Genomic DNA, 17,567 nt, shown 5'->3' with positions numbered 1-17,567 from the left:
ATCGACGTCATTGACTGCTCCAATTGACGAATCTCGAAATAGAAATTCGTTCTTTCATGGAGTTAATTCCATTGGGAGTATGAATCGTACGCTTAATCTTATTAAAGGCCAACGTTAACACAATGTTATTTTCTTTTTTTATTCAATCTATGCAATTTTAACGAATTCTTCTCCTTTCTCTAAATTAATAACAAAAACGAATATTTCTTTTTACGTATAAATATTTGTAACCAACGCAACTGAAAATGCAACTATTTTTCTTTAATGGTTTTTCTTTACCATCTCGTTGCTTCTCATCGATGAATATAAACACGAGTTTCGAAGAGTGATCTACAAAGAACACGGAATCGGAAAGTGAAATTCTCGATACGATGTATCTCGTGGTGTAGATCGTGTGAAAAGAAAAAAAAATCGATCTCACGAGTGACTGATCTGTTAAACCGAGAGGAAAGTCGACGGACAAGCTTCGACGATTACGGGACTCGTGCCCTCGTGAATGAAAAATACGATGCGTAATTATAGCGGATCATGTGTGTATGTTTCGAATGGTGTTTATAATTTTAGATCGTATTCGAAATGGGAAAACTTATTCGGTTGACAGTGATTCATTCCCTGATTTCGTTCGTCGACACGAAGAATTTGCTTGGCGATATTTATATTTGAGTGTATTAGAATCAACTGGCTGTTCTTCTCCCGAACAAATTAATTTCGAATAGATCGTTTGCTGTTGTATGTATTGTGTCGTGGAAAAAAATGTTAAAGAAGTTTATTATTAGAGAATCCAGAGTACAAAACATCTTGTCGAATCTTGTCTTGAAAGTTGGATTCAAAATCGAAAAATTTTATAGAATTAAATCAACAAATTGGATATTGCTTAATGTACAACATTTAAATTGCAACATTTAAAAATTAATTTTCTAAATATTATATCTAATAATATGTCTGGCAAAAGAAATAAAAGATCTGTTTCTCGATCAATTGATTGAGTAGTCAGATTAGTTAAGAAAAAAAACAGAACAAAAACGAAATCATTAAAATTAAACCCAAAGTCAACCACCCGCAATAGAGAATACAATTGCAAAGAAAAGATAGAATTATGAATAAGAATAAATCTTGGCGATTTATCATCACGAATAAATTCTTTGAGAAGAAGAGATACTGGCGGCATTTGGGGGATTCCTCCCATTATCACAAAAACGATATTAAAATTATCAAAGAATTTTTTTTCCTTCCCCCATAGCCGATATATCACACGAGCGAGCATCTTCCTCGGTCAGAATCGAAGGGGATTCCCCGTATCGTCGTGATTCCCCTTACCAGATCACTTCGTCATCGAATGTACATAAGGTACGAACGCCTTCTGTCAAAAGCATTCTATCACTCTTCCCCTCGCCGATCAAGGATCAAGGGCAAAAAGTGGCGTGCGCGACCCTCGAGCGCCTAAGGAATAAAAAGGTGGGCGAGGATCCTCTTCTTTTTTTTCGTGGCTGTCATCGACAGAGAGGATCGCAGCCGTTTCTCATCTGCAGGAACTCGGCAATCAGACTCGGCGCGTAAACGAGACGAGTCAGTCGTTCTCGAGTCATCGTTTTCTTTCGCGAAAGAAAGATTCGAGAGCTCCTTGAATGGAACGAACGAGTGTGGGGAGTTTCCTTCTGTGAACAACCGGTTGGTTCCCCGTGGAAATCGCGGCTTGAGTCATCCGAGCGAGTTTTTCCTCCGTGGAAAACCGTCCTCGTGGAATGAGATAGAAGTTGCATCGATTTTTTTGTTATACAAGAGTTCCTTTTTTTTTTCTCGCGGCGCGTAAATTTTTTTCTCTCTCCGTACGAAGGGAGAGAAGTTTTTTTTACGATGTTTCCATCCGTCCGGGGAAGATAGGCGTGCTTGGATTTAGAAGGCGAATCTTGGCGAGGATATAGATATAGAAGGTAGATTGGTTGCGTGATAAAAAGTTTGGAAATGTGGGTAATTTTTATTCGTCAAGTTGGAGGAGAATTGAAATTAATCGGGAAAAGTGAATTTTGAAAATTTTGAAAATATCTAGAGCGATAATAATTTTATTGTAGATATATTAAAAATATATATATTGATCGAGAGATTGTTGTATGAGAGAAGAAGGGGGATATGCCAGCTTTCGGTAAAATATCTATCCTCGGAGATTTATCTGGTTTAGATAAGTTTGAAAAGCAGAGATCAACGTGAGAAATCTTCTTTATCGACAGTAAAAGCTCGCAAGTTTAACATATTCAGATTTAGCAGGGAGAGAGATACGTGAAACACTGCCAACAATATATTTTTGTTTAATGATAGAGCAACATTGCTTTCAATATTATCGATTCAGTAATAAGATTACGATATTTTAGTTGCTTTTTAAAGAAAATATTGCCGATTATCGATTCTCTGTATAATTATTATCATAAAGAATAATTAAAAATTCTCTTTTATTTCAATTTTTATGGCAGATAGAATTAATTTTATTAGCTAATATCCCAGGCTCGATAATTCTTGTCTATCTTATTCGTATCTCGGGATCTAATTGATTTCACGATTCCTCCGATACGTCTATAAATCAGAGCGATAAATGAGTTCGCATTGCAATTTCGCAATCTTTATATAGACTGTAACTGCTGTCTTCGAAAGATGACGCAGCAGTATACAATTGATGCTAAAATAAACGATTTTTCTATCATGTTAATTAATTTTATTAATTATATCTCTCTCATCCTTATATTGTTAATTGTTAGATTGATAATTTTTTTTCTAATATCAATGACAATATAACAATTCCTTTGACTTAGAAGATTTGTTCGATAAACTTTTGCTTACGACGAAAGAGAGAGTGACAAGTTAATCCACGAACTAGCATAAATCGATAATCTCGAAACAAAGGATATCTACATTACGGGTTGAAAGCTATACAAATGGTTGAGCAAACATCGAAAAGAAGCTTTTCTTATGTAACAAACACAAATAAACGAAATTCTTGGCTTTTCTCTTTGGCAAATTAAGAACATTATTCTTCATGTCAGTAAACACGAATTGTTGGAATTGAAATGGTCAAATACATATATATTTCCTTGTATCGATATCCGCAATTTTCTTATCTGCTATAACATTCAATTTTTATCTACTTATTATAAATCATATTATAAATCATATCTGTTATTTATTTGATTTTATTTATTAATATAATTTGATTAATTAGTGACTAAGATATTAAGATAAAAAATTTGCAATTCATTAAGAATGATTTAATCGAAAGCAAAAGATTAAAAAAATTAGAATCCATTGAGATTTCTTTCTCTAACAGAATAAAAACTGCACGAGTGAGTCACATTTAAAGAATCATTTGCCTCTTACTTTTTCTTCTTCCTTTTCTCATTTTATTTTCACTTGCTGATGAGGTTAATTTTCTGATTTTCTGATCTTGGAATCTCATCTTTTATCGTACAAGAAAGTAATCGTTAAAATTCACATTCAATTAAAATTTAATTGTTTTGATCGTCTCTTGTCTCTATAGATCATTTACTCGACGAATTCGACAAAATTGGTTAGACGAAGTAGAAGAGCAATCTACTAACCGGAGCCATTTGTCCAAAAGAACGACTTCGGACAATTTGGATGGCAATGTATCTGCCGTTATATATTTCGTCCTTGGCGACACAACGCCGATCGTATGGAACACGAATCTTCCATTACATCAAGTCGATTAAATTCGAAAATTCGGGATACAGCGATGTCACAGACAAGCTGCGACTTTATCCTTACAAATTTTGCTTACACATTTATTTTCAATATCTCTCCAAATTGTATTTTATAACACCGTTTATGTTAAAATGTTGTGGATGATCGCGTTTGAGATTTATATGCATTTGACGATTGGACAGCTGCAACACGGAGAGCACGATAAAAATAGGGCGACACCTAAGTTTACGACACACGATTCCGCGAAATTCGATGTCGAATATTCGCGTGTCTCTTCCAGTTAACAATTCAACTCTTCAACGATTATGAGAATTAAAATTTTAATAAAGAAACGTTCGATCGATCAAAGTACGATAAATATATTGATTGCGATGCAATTATGGTAGTTTAAAAAAAAAAGACGAAAAGAGAAATTTGTCAAAATAAATAAATATATCGATCATTGTTGAGTTAAGGAAGCTTTAGAGGAATTACGTGACGTCTTCGAAGAATGTTTCTTGGATTCAATCGAAAACTTCGCTTACCGTTGCGCATTGAAGAAAATAAAGCACTTCCTTTCGGAAGACGGTTGACTCTGTTGTACGGTAGATTTATTTCTACTTTTGTATTCAACCAACGATTTGAAAGCAGTTCACGCGCCTTATCTTAGAGGAGAGCTTTGCAACGATTCACATCCCTTATCTGCATAATTTCCCGCAACGGTGCAGTTTTTTTTCGACCTCGATTTTTCATTCCGAATTTACGACCGAAAATTGAAATTCCATCTTTCATTTTGATTTAACTCGAGATAAATCGTGATAAATTTACAATAGCGAGTACAATATTTTTTTCAATGCAACAGAGTAAATGAATTCTTTCAAATTATATACTCGAAATAGTTAATAAAACGCCACGATATCGATTAAAATTTATTATATTTATCATTCTGGATAAATAAATAAGGAATTTATTTATATTATAAAGATATTAAAATTTAACTATATTTTTCGTAATTCTTTCATAATTAAATTACCACGAAAATTAAAAGTGCAAATATACGAGGATGAAATCGTTCGTGTTACGAAACGATATGCAAATTATTGCAGAATAATCCGATAGAGAAGAAAAATAATGAAATATCGTTGAGTCGACAGTGATATATTAAATTACGTTAGAACTCGTAATCTACCAATTATTACCGCGCACACGTTTCGCCATATTAAATTTTTGGAGCTTATCTCCATTACCATTTCTTTTCCTTCAGTTTCTTTTTCTTTTCTTTTTTTTCGCACGATCGTTCGAGTTTTCCGCTTGACACTGATTTATAGTTACGCGAGAGATCGGTTAAACGTTTTATCGATTCGCTTATCGGATAGAAAGCACGAAGTTATGACTTTAATTCAATTCTTAATCGAAAATTTCAATTTCAATTTCAATATCAATTCACTTCTTAACAAAAATATTAAGATATAAAAATATTGAATAATAAACGTATTACGTTTAACAGTTTAAAGTTCCTTGAATGATTTTCATGATTGAAAATTTCCAATAAACGGGATAAATTCTCCAATAAAAAATTCTCTAACATACAAAATCTTAAATTCGCACAATTGTACTAAACCTATACGATACGAAGCATTAACGACTCGTTTCTTATCACCCTCCAAACCGACCAAAAAGGGCGAACAATCTCAAACAATCTACACCCCAATCAACCCCACTAAGAAATCGAGATTTCTCTTCCCCAATTCGTGTATGCAAAACCGATAAGCGGTTCGACCAACACGTGTACAATCAACTCTCAAATACGATTTATCTGTTCACCGACCACGAATCGAAACGCAAAACTGTACAGCCATGAAAGCACGTGGCGAGGTTGGAAAACGAGGGGATTGGCCCATCGGTTTCCCCTACGCAAGCTCAGCTTGCGACGGTCCTCTTCTCTGAACCACCTAACCGAATCCAGTCCGCGTTCGACAACGCGCCCCCTTCGTCTGCCTTCGTGTGTTGTGTCCTTTTTTCCACCGTCGATTCCTCTCACGGAACAATCAGTTAAGTTTTCAATCGAAACGGGGGAAAGAATCGCGCTCGATTTATTTCGAGCAAGCAGGTGGCTCGGTGTGCACGTGGATTCGAGTGTTGTTTCGACCGGTGATTTAGACAACAAACGATGGGCGAACGTTTGATTTATCATTGTTCTTCCTTTTGCATTTTTGGTTGGAGAATTTATGCATAGGAAAAAAATTTTCTTTTTTTTTTTTTTTTAATTTTTGTGTAATTGTCGATGATAGGAGAAGTCGATAGGAAAAATTATATAGGAATGTAAAAATGATGGTTTCGAGGAATTGACGTTTAAAAGAAGGGTAGAGGAAGAGGGAAAGATGAGAAGAGGATGCGATACTTTTTGGTATTTTAATTTTTCAATTATTCCAAGCAACGGGTATTGACCCCCTTTCGCTCGGATATTTATTATTTTTGGAAAATTTTTATCTCGTGGTCCTCGTGACGACAAGTGGACAAATTTCTATCAAAATTCCAGAGAAAATTCTCTGTGTTATGAAAATCAATAATAACCGAAAATAGAGAATACACGAACAATGAATCTTTTTTACGGTAATATTGAGCACGAATAGAAATGAAAAATCTTCCAGTTTCGATTAAACCAAATTTGTTCATTGTTTCGTTCTAAATTATAGCGACATAAATATTGCAATAAATTTCCGTAAAAATTATTCGAAAATGAAATACGAGAAAAGAAGCTTTAGATTATTGTTATATTGGCTCCATTGTCACGGATTCGTTTCGATCTTTCGAAATGGCGGGGATTCTGTTGTTTCATATATTCACGAGCTTTTACTTTCGTTTATTTGAACATTTTTCCTCCACTCAATTACAATGAATCTCTACACACATTTACGCATTCCCCTGTTTATCGAGCTTTTAACGTAATTCAACGAAAACACTGGTTCGTGTGACCTGGATACGCACGTGTTAGATTTAAACGAGTGAGTTTAGAAGAATCTCAATTTTGTCCTGTGATCACTCTATTTATACTTATATCGATACTTTTCTCCATATTGCTATTATATTTAAAAAAAGGATGATTCAAAATGATTCTATATTAAATTCAAACGATTTTATATTAAATTCTTTTTCTTAAGATCAGAGAAAGAAAGGAATGAAAAAAAGTATCGTTTAATTCTATTTCATTTAATAAGTGTGGAAGATGGTAGGTGGAAGAAAGGCATTAGTCTCGAATTCAGTTTTGTTTTGAAGAGGAACTTTTGACTCGATTTAAAACTTTCCCCGCGAAAGTTTCGGAATAAAAGAATGGAAAGGACACTCCGGTTTGCCAACTTTATCTATCCGTGGCTATCTTACATCTGCCACAAGCTATGGAATTTAATCTCCACCGTGACTGGAATAAAGTTCAGAATATATTTTCAATCCCGACATAATTCTACATTCTGACCTTACATGCTTATCGAAAGATCTGAAACTATTCTCCTTTCAAGAATTTTATTAAAACTTCCTGTATCTCTAAAATTCGTCTATCTTTCGAATTTCGATTTTATTATTAATATACGTAGAAAAAGAAGTGCCCACGATTAGTTCTAAAACGATGAATCTTCCCCGGGGAATATTTCTATATAGGATAATTTTTAAACGAACATTCTATCTCTGTATCTTTATCATTCTCCTCATCTGTCCCTCGAGTTTTTACCGAATATATTTTCATATTTATCCACCTTCTAGTATAAAAAAAAAAGAAACGAAAAGATGTTGTAAAATATGATAAAGACATTTTACAATTTTCGTTTAAAGCATAAAAGTAATTCTTTTGTAAATACTTTGAAAATACACAATCGATTGAAATTGAGATGCAAATTTCTCGCACAACGCGCAAATCTTAATCGTTTTAAAAAATTGTTAAAATAAATTTATAATAAGGTGTAACGAGAGGGAGAAGATAGTAAACATGGACGGTGTATCTTGGTGACAATCGGTCAAGATATGAAGTCTCGAGACTGCGACGAAAAGATTGTCGTTCTCAGTCCCACTCACGAGGACAGTGGGGTAGCGACTTCCGGCGATATAGGTGAACTTTCGTTCTCGGGAGAGTGCGAGGGAGTCGTTTGTCTGCGAGAAACAAGAGGACCAAAGGGGATCGAAGGAGATGAAAATCAAGATCCTAGGTCTGACTTTATGGATACAATTTACGTAGCCCTTAAATTGGCAATTTAAGGTCGAAAAATTTCATTTCCATCTAAATTTCACTTTAATTCAATGTGGTAAAAGATAAAATTCATTTTTTAAATTTTCAACTGGAATCCAGGAATATATGATCGAACATTCGAAATATTTTTTCCCATACGTAAAAAGTAGGAAATCAATTCGTCCGAGGATGAATTTAAGATTATTCTTCCAAACAATTTCTAAATTAATTGGAATCAATCGGTTCGTGGAACAACTGAAAATTCGAAATATTTTTTTTACACACAAATAGAGACTAGTTCGAGTCGTATCCATTCATTGATTCAATTCTAACCGAGCTTATTAAATCGAATATAGCGTAATGCCAGACGAGTAGAGCCAGGTAAGACCGAAACAAGCGTTCTTCTATTCTCGTCTAACTGGTTTTCATGGTCCGTAGATACATCGCGCGATGCACCATAAGGCAGCATTACTACCCTGAGAGTGGTTGGGGATGGGTGGTCGTAGTGACCGGCGTTATGGTGCAAATTCTTGCCGCGGGGATTCACGGGGCTGTTGGAGTGTGGTTGCTGTTGGAAGGATCGAAACGATATCGTCAACCCCCCCTTAACGTAGGTACGATATTATGCGAGGTATCGACCATCCCATTTTCTAATTTCAATATTTGATCGTGAGCTCAATCTCGTCTCTGAATCGCTCGATATAAGATACGAGTGACGTCTCGCATTCCTGTACCCCTTCTATATTATAAAAGAACACGCATAGAGAGGCTGAGTTGATCACGACGCTATTATTATTGTTATTATTTTAATTTCAAAATTAATTTCACAATGCTTCGGTAAATCAAAGTAAAGGAAACGAGAAAAGGGATACGTAAAATATAAAAAGCGCTACAATTGTCGTAAAATTGGCTATTATGGGCTATTAAAAAAATTCATACGCATATTTAAATCCTCGTAGAAATATCTGCCCTGATTCAACTCACGTTTCTAAATCATCGCGCCGCGCACCGAGCATATCGACTCGTCGTATCTAAATCTGCAGGGAGAATACAAATCCGATCTTCTGTGCTCGGTGCTCGTTTTTAAAAATTTATCGCGGACAAGCAGCGTCAAACGGAGAAACTCATCGAGTCTGAAGTTGTGAGGCGGGCGCCTTGACAACGAGAAGAAAAATACGATATCGCTTGAATATTTCATGGGGAGGGGTACGGAGAAAAGAGAGAAGGACAATTTGCCTCGAAACGATAACCGTACGCCAGAAACGTCTCGCTACAAACGAGTTGTTATCGAGCGTTATTATAATTCAACGAGCAAAAATCCTGAAAAAGGAAAAAAGAACCACGCCTCTCTTTATCGCCGTTCCCGTAAAACCGAGTTCGTCCCGTTCTGACGTTACCGTCATCTTCTGTTTTTCTTTTTCCTCCCACGCTTTCGCTTCGCCACGTCACCTCGAGCCGCTAACGAGCTCTCGTCCTCTCTCTTCTCGCCCTTCATTTACGAGGGCCGTTGTTTTAGAAACGAAGCACATTTCGATTGTAACGAATTTTTTTCGACCTCCCGAGATTTCTCGTTTTATCGCGTTTATCGAAGAAGAGGAAAAAAGCGGAATTTCCAAGAGAGACATTAGGCTGCTAATTTTAAATAACATCGAGTGAACATGGAGGATGCGCGGAGGTTAATTTTAGATTAAGATGAATTCGTGAACACGAAGGAAACATCTGAATTTTGAGAGATAAAGATGTGATGTTTGTTCAAACTTCGTATGTTTTTTTCTTTCTCACATTATAGTTTTATCGGTATAATAAAACGTTGGAAAAATTGTAGAGAAGAAGACAACTATCCTCGATCGTAAACTTTATAACGTTGGTTGACATTGCCCCTAGGGATCGTCTAGCATCTCGTTTGGATAGAGTTGTCACGAGGTTACGATTCAAAGGGCCGTTGACCCGCTATTTCGCCAATTCACTCTCCCTCTCGTTCGTTTCTTCGCTTCAAACGAAATTCAAGGGTGGAGATCGTAGTACCCTTGAGGATTCTCGTTGGAGACTCCTGATCCTGATAAGGGTGGAGAGAGAGTATGGAAGAGGAAACGGTACATAATGGGGAAGGCATTGTGTATCGAACGATCTGCAAGTTCTTGACGGTCTTCCCCTCTCTACTTTTATTTCCTATATTAATATAATCACATAATTTATTTCTATAAAGTGAAGAAAGAAGGAAATTCCAGAAAATTTTCAAGTTAATTTGAAATTAAAGATGTTAAAATATTTTCTTTGGGAAAAATTTATTAAAAAAATTTCAATAGAATCATTTCACTTGTTTCTAACGTATATTTTAATTAATCTCAAACATATCTTCCTTTATATCCGCTAAAATTTCAGAAAGAAATCGTCACGCAGAGCGAAAATAAAAGGAAGAATTAAGTGAAAAAGAAAAGACAGTTCCCCGCGAATGTAATAAGTTATTCCTGACGAGCGTGGGACATTTAAACGCTTATCATGCCTCCGACTATTCAACTGAGATTGATAACCGAACCTTTTTGTCATCCACTCCGCGTCTCTGTAACTAAACCGTAAAAAAAATTACTTGGACAGGATGATCGATAAATTCGTCCCAGTTGTTTCTTATGGAACAAATCTTCGTCTCTTCTACTTTTCTATTCCTCCAAATCTACCAAAAAAAAAAAATTTCTCTTTATCCTTTGATATCTCTTCCCTTTATATAAAAATCCATTCAATCTTCCGTTCCATCATTTGTATAATAATAAGATCCTTTTCTAAACGTCCTATTTCACTCTCTTTTAAAAAAATCTCAATTCTCAATTAATTCAATAAAAGCAAAAAAGCCCGACACCTCGACCCAACAACGAACTTATTGAATCAAAGTAACTCGAGCCTCGAGTTCCACGATAGATCCGTCGAAAGCGACTCGCGAGAGATTAATAACCACTCTTTTTATCCTTCGAATGCCTTCCCTTTGTCTTGGAGCGGCGCTGCGTCCCCCATCTTCAGCGATGGACGGCATTCTCCGTTTGATCGATGAGTCTGTTTGCCCGAGCATCCGCGGCTCCGTTCGCGTGGAACGGTGAAAATTAATTAAACGACCCAGCGGCAGGCCTGCAACAACTAGGCCTGGCTATTCGTCGCTGTTTGTAATTAAAACGGTCTTAACCTCGATAGAGAAGTCTGACTTCTGTTTAGCAGAAAATAGGTATGGTGTTTAATAGGCGGTCTTAAGAAGACCGAGGTGAAAGAATACGCGAGGAAGAGGGAGGATGGGTGGAAGGATCGCGAAGGTATACCCGGTGTTCCAAACAATTAGGTGAAAAATTGAAGAGATAACTTTAGGAATTGAAGCAAACACGAGGTTATTTAATTTTGTCCTGAAAGGGATGTGAATGAAACGGCCTCGCTTTATCCATTTGTGCGCAAAATTAAATTAAATTAAATTAATTAAAATGAAACGAGATCTTTCGTTTCATCCAACGAAAGATCAAACTTTGAATGATCGTACAAAATTTTTGTACATCTGTGTACTCTTTTTTGTTCGTTTTAATCTCTTAGAATCAATACATATGTTCTCTATCCACTTGGTGTATCCGAATAAGTATCTGTATAAAATAGAGGAAAGTGACAAGTAGGTTGGCCAACTCGAAATCAATTTATCATTTCGATCTTTTAACGATGATCCAATTGGACGAAGAGAGAAATACAGTGTGATGGAAATACGGATGACTAGGACGAAACACGTAGATAGGGATATCGATCTTGCCGCGATATGATTTTAATTGAGGGGAAGCCCGGTTACGTGAAACGTTTATTACGATCGCAAACTAGAAAGGTGAAATATGGCCGGATAGAGATTGAACGACGAGCGAGTGAAACTCGAATCCGGCATATGAAACGTATAAATCGTACAGCAAACCGGTGCAAATGAAGCTCGAGAGAATTTGAATATCGAGTGAACAATGAGGCGTGAAGTGCTTTCCGTTTTGGTTAATCGACTAAATATTATCTAATTATATAATTAGACAGTTAAATCAGGTATTATAAACACGATAAAATCCATTTATAAAGATTTAACTTATGGGGAGATTTGATTCGATTTCGAGTTTGCGAAGATTTCGAAAGAATCCTCAGTTGATTTTTTCAAGACATATTCGAGTCGTGTTTATTCCTCTCATCGATCAGAGACGGTTTTTCTTTTTCGAGAAAATTTAACAAGTGTGAAGTAATCGAAAGAGGAGATTAGGTTCACTCAAGATGCAAGGCATAACAATATTTATCCATCGTTTTTTTAACTGTAGTCTATTTTTATCAAAAATTGAATCGAAACAACGTATGAAAAATCGATTAAGAAAGTTTGATCTATTTATAGGATGGCTAGGAGCAATGTCGACAGGAGTGGCTCTACTAGTTTCACCGGTAACAATAGCGTTTTGTCGGAGAAAAAGTACAAGACTCACCGCGGTTTTGGGTGGCCTCGTTACAGCACTCGGCTGCCTTTTCACTTCTTTCGCCTCGCAGTTCCACCAATTGTTCATCAGCTATGGCACCGTTGTCGGTGAGTCACTGTAAAATATTATCAATTCCTTTACTCTCAATTTTTTTTTTCTTGAAGGGAAGAGTTAATAACAAGAGGTTGCATAACATAATTTGTAGAAACGTTTCCTTTTTTAATGGATTAAATCATCATTCACCTTTTTTCTTTCTCAGTTACGCAATTATAATTGGACTTTTTACGCACGTCTATCTCTAAATATCTTGAAAAGAAACGAGATTCGCTAGATTCGTACGATTTCTCAAAATTATTATATAATTAAAAATATAAATTAAACAAAAACGTTAAATGTTTGGGATAATGCGATGAGATTATGGAGTTTTTATTAACTACTTTACACAGGTATAGGAGTCGGCATGACCAGGGATTGTAGTACTTTAATGGTGGCGCAATATTTTAAGAGGAGGCGAGAACTGGTCGAGATTTTCATCGTGTCCGGAAGTGGCCTTGGCATCGCTGTCATGTCGGCTTTCATTAAGGGAATGATTAGGTAACGTTATAATATAATATGTATAATATAAATTTTTATCTTTCGCATCAAACGTGATATGAAAATTTTTTTAAAAAAAAGTTAAAAAACTGAAAAACGTTCTTTATATTTTCAGCAAGATCGGGTGGCGCTTAGGCCTTCAAGCAGTGACCGGTGTGGTATTCCTCACGTTCATCTTAGGCACTTTTTATCGAAGCGCATCCCTGTATCATCCGCAACGTAGAGCTATTCTACATCTGAAAAATCAAAAGCGTAAGATTAAGGATAAGAACAAGACGGACGATGGTCCACCGTTCTTCGACTTCAGTACGCTGAAGAGCAAAACGGTGAGAATACTGCTCGTGTCCACTGGGATATCTGCCTTCGGGATCAACACTCCGATATTTTACCTGGTAAAATGCAGCACGAAACAAAACATCTACCTTAGAAAATTTAAATATCTACGGTTGTTCTTAAAACAAACATTATATATGTATATATTTTCAAGACACGATATAAACGGTTAATTTTCCTTGGATGTTGCGAAAAAAAAGTCTTTTTTTAAGGCGCACCAAGCCGAAGAAGAAGGCCTTGGGGACACGGTGATCCTGCTTCAGGCTTATCTCGGTCTGGCCTGGACCCTCGGCTGTGTCGCCTTTGGCCTTTTGGTCGTGCATCGCAGCGTCGAATGCAGGATAGCGCGTCAGTATCTCACGCAAGCGGCGGTATTTGTATGCGGATTGTGCATTCTGGCCCTCACCGCCGTTCAAGGAAATTATCACGGATATGTGTTGTTCGCCTGGATATACGGTACGTTATCCATATAAAAACGCACGTGCGTTCTCGAAAACAACGAGATATTCTCTTACGAAATAAGAATCCCGAATTTTTCCCAATTATTTTTTAACAAATGAAATTTGAAACCCCCAGATTCTAATTTTTAACCAAGAAATTAAGAAATCGTGGTTTCACAGGCATCTTCTGCGGCGGCTACCATTACAGCCTGAAAATGTACACATACGAGAGAGTCAGAGCGAGGAATTTCGCGAGAACGTGGGGTTTCGTTCAATGTTCCCAAGCCATACCAATAGCGATTGGAGTCCCAATTTCAGGTAAAAGAACGGGCCTCGAATCGTTTCAAAATGTTTTTAAGAGGTTTAAGGATTAAAGAAGTGTTAACGAGAAGAAAAGAAAGTTGAGGGTGCGAGAGATTTTGCAGGATACATGAACATCAGTTGTGGCGGGAAAGCTGGTTACTACTTCAGCTCGACCTGTGTACTGGTGGGCAGCTTCACCCTCTTCTTCATAGATCTTCACAGAAGAAATTTGTCGAGGCACAAACACGTCAGGTCTAACGGGACCAAGCACCTCTGCGTCTCAGACACTTGTCCGCAACGGAGGAAGTTGTCGTTCAGCCAGGAACCGGACAACGATGGGCCGCACGTGGCTGCTGCCGGGGCTGCTGCAGCCGCCCTCGTGCTTGGTGCTGAAATTGCACCGAATCAAGGTGTGCTTAATATCTTATTACCCATGGATTCGCAAGAGATCGAATCGAAAGGATCCGATTGCTTGATCCTTCATCCATCGTGTCTTTAAATTAAGCAGGAAAAAATTTTAAATCCAACCGTTCGAATAAAATTTGTACGGCAAGGACAAGGAGAAAAGGACAATGAAAAATCTCGTTTCAGGCGAATACGTCGACGGTCTTGCCCCAGAGAAACCCGAGTTAACGTGCATCTCTGAGGAGGGGATCGCAGACATGGACCTCCCAGACAACATGCTCGAGGACCTCGATTACATCGGGGATTGTATAACCTCGTGCAACAAGGTCGAGAACTATCTGATGCTGTCCGAGTTCGAGAACAATCTGATAGCTGAAATACCGATCATCACGGATCGCCGAGGTCGAAGGTGGTCCCTGGCTCGTTCGAAAGGTGGCCAATCGAACCTCGATCGTCCCTCAGCGCCACAACCTCAAAACGAGGAGACCGAAGCCAAGCCTAAATGGCACGCGGCTCCTAATGTGCCTCCTAATAACAGGGTGATCACCGTGATCGACGAGGCAAGCACGTAGCTCGATCGTACCTAAGATCGCGAGATCCTCGTAGATCGAACACTCCTGTGCGTTCAATGGATATTTTAAATCAATCTTTCTTTCTTTCTTTCTTTTTCTTCTTCTTTTTTAACAAAGCTATACCACAATTTTATATGCAAGAAGCGTAGAAGAAGCAAACGTTTTTCTTACGTAAATGAAATACGAGTGCGAAGAAATTGGAAAAATATTTTTATGAATTTTATACGTGGATTGAATTTTAGGAATGGTTATGCGGAATAGTACAAAATGGATGGAAATCATGAATTAGGAAAGAAAGAGTTTGTTATATTGAGAGGCTGATCTTTTTTCTCTTTTTTGTCTCGTTTGTTGGCCTTTGATTTAAGATATTGTTAAGAGATGGTTGTTGACGATAATAGCGAACACGGTGGCGCCCATTAATCTGGCTCCCATAGAAGCGTAAGAGAGTCCAGTATTGGGTCACTTAATTCGCGGTGCAATTAAGGACAATAACGTCGGCTTTCGACGAGAGGAACCACGGAAACGTTCCGTCCACATGGAGATAACCTCGACTCCCGTCGACGTCTTTGTTTAAGCTTCGTGCTAGTTCACTGCCACGCGTAGATTCACGAATCGGACGATCTTTCAATTATCGCGCGAATATCGCGTAATCGAATATTCCTTTTCAAAATAAAAATATCTTTTTCTTTTTTTTAATGTCCAATTTATTTCGAACGTCATAAATCATGAAATCGATTTTATTAATTTCCAATTGAAATGTATATAATAAGAAAAAAAGGAAACGAAGATCGTCCGGTTCACGTCCATGTAAAAGTCATGATCTAGAGCCTTTATCGAAGGAACCGCTTTATTACGTAGGCACTGCTAGCTAAAGATACTGAAACTAGTCCGAATCGAAATTCGTATTGCAGTGATAAATGGTATATAGTATAACGATACGTGGAAATATTAGCACACGAGAGTAATTTATCCTTGTACCGTCGTTCGAGGCATTTCGAGACGAATATTATTCTCTTTCAATGATTCGAGCGCGGATCGTGGCCGGTACAAAAAAAAAAAAAAAGAAAGAAAAACACAAAGAGATAACGACACTATTTATTTATCAAACTATTTATATTAGAAATTATTCATACGCATATCATGTACATATACACATACACATATACACTTGTAAGGCGTATACACATGCGTATGATGTTATAACGTAGATTAGTATTAAGATGCTCCGAGATTAGTCGATTAAGATTATAATTTGAAGCTAATCGAATACCGAAGAGAATATTTGTACAGGGAAACTAGACTGGTGTTACGAATCATTGAATTCTTTTTTTTGAAAAATATGCCGATCGCGTCGATAAATCGAAGATGGAGATAAAAATTTCGCGAATTTAATTTGACGAAGATGAAAATGAATCATAAATTATTTTTTAACCAGACATGACTCCCAATGACTCGACACTTGCCTACGTAACCACGTGTTTAAGTTATATTTATCGTATTATTGTTATCATTATGATAACAGATGGCTACTAGTCGAAAGCGTTGTTCGATCGACGCGAATGAACAATAACTTACAAATTTATTACACGCCACAGTAAAAGATACAACACGAATAAACTGCCTATATATAGTATATATATATATATTGTAATATTGTAACGTTGTTAATACAGAAATGTGATTTTATCAAATAATTTCTAGTCGTTTCTTTTACTACACGTTTCGCGAAACAAAAAGAAAAAGAATCAAAATGTGTAACGATGTCCTTTCGACGCAGTTATATTTTCCTTCATTAACCTACTTCATCCATACACATTTCTCTTCGCAATTAACTTCCGAGATAAGGTTGCACAAAGACTTGCAACTTTTTTTTTTCGAGATACAAAACATACATTACATCTTTCGTTCTTCAAACATCTAAAGCTACGTGACTTATTTGAGAAACTCTTAGAATGGAAGATGATTCTAGACTTTATATCTTCAGACTATTTTTACGTATTCCTCGTATAATCTCTCTTAACACTCGTACAATTGTGTTCCAAAGTCATTACACAATGAATCAAAACGGGACGTGCAAATCTTGTGTCAACGAATTCATTGATATTCTCGTTTTAATTAAAATGTTTTAATTAATGGAAATAAATCAAAGACGTTAAATAAATATGCGTTGCAATTATTTCAAAATCTGATTCGTCCACTTTATTTGAGATTAAACAACGATAGAATATGTCCTTTGACGATAAAAGATGAGAAACAATTTTTGATCGTTCAAAAAATTTAGATAAAATTGTAAGAAAAGATCTTCGAAATGATTAATCTAATTGACTTGTACAGATACTTTTCTTAATATAATAAATGAACGAATAAACGTGTCAAAGAAAAAAAAAAAAAAGAAAAGATGTAAAAGATTTCTCTCGTTCGTGGAGAAGAAATCCGCTTTCTTTCCAATCGTAAAGTTTTACGTTCGAAGTTTCAATTATACAATTAGATACAATTATCGTATCGCCGAATGTTCCATTACGACATCGGTTCACGTAACCCTGATAATGCAATATTAATT

The 17,567-nt window shown here is 36.5% G+C and overlaps 2 protein-coding genes across 6 annotated transcripts in view; one reads left to right on the top strand and one right to left on the bottom strand.

Moving 5' to 3' along the window:
• The window catches only part of LOC108002055 (monocarboxylate transporter 2-like), a 51,240-nt gene extending 34,072 nt beyond the window's left edge, over nt 1–17,168 (top strand). For 4 of the 5 annotated variants that reach the window (XM_028668839.2, XM_062087159.1, XM_062087158.1 and 1 more), the window contains 7 exons: nt 12,282–12,467; nt 12,807–12,954; nt 13,070–13,346; nt 13,500–13,743; nt 13,908–14,045; nt 14,153–14,440; nt 14,622–17,168. In XM_028668839.2, coding sequence (XP_028524640.2) covers nt 12,282–12,467; nt 12,807–12,954; nt 13,070–13,346; nt 13,500–13,743; nt 13,908–14,045; nt 14,153–14,440; nt 14,622–15,007 — 1,667 coding nt within the window. In that variant the 3' untranslated portion in view covers nt 15,008–17,168. Of the gene's footprint in view, nt 1–5,285; nt 7,884–8,341; nt 8,518–12,281; nt 12,468–12,806; nt 12,955–13,069; nt 13,347–13,499; nt 13,744–13,907; nt 14,046–14,152; nt 14,441–14,621 lie in introns of those variants that run through there. The other variant, XM_062087157.1, reaches the window with a different exon arrangement.
• Nucleotides 1–17,567, bottom strand: part of LOC108002058 (BTB/POZ domain-containing protein KCTD16) — a 90,967-nt gene that overhangs the window by 23,214 nt on the left and 50,186 nt on the right. Inside the window, exon 3 of the transcript XR_009833431.1 lies at nt 12,370–12,475. The gene's annotated coding sequence lies outside the window, so the exon portion shown is untranslated. The remainder of the gene's footprint in view (nt 1–12,369; nt 12,476–17,567) is intronic.

This window comes from Apis cerana, linkage group LG1 (assembly GCF_029169275.1).
Source record: "Apis cerana isolate GH-2021 linkage group LG1, AcerK_1.0, whole genome shotgun sequence".
Lineage (NCBI taxonomy): Eukaryota > Metazoa > Arthropoda > Insecta > Hymenoptera > Apidae > Apis > Apis cerana.
This window is presented reverse-complemented; position numbering and strand designations above follow the sequence as displayed.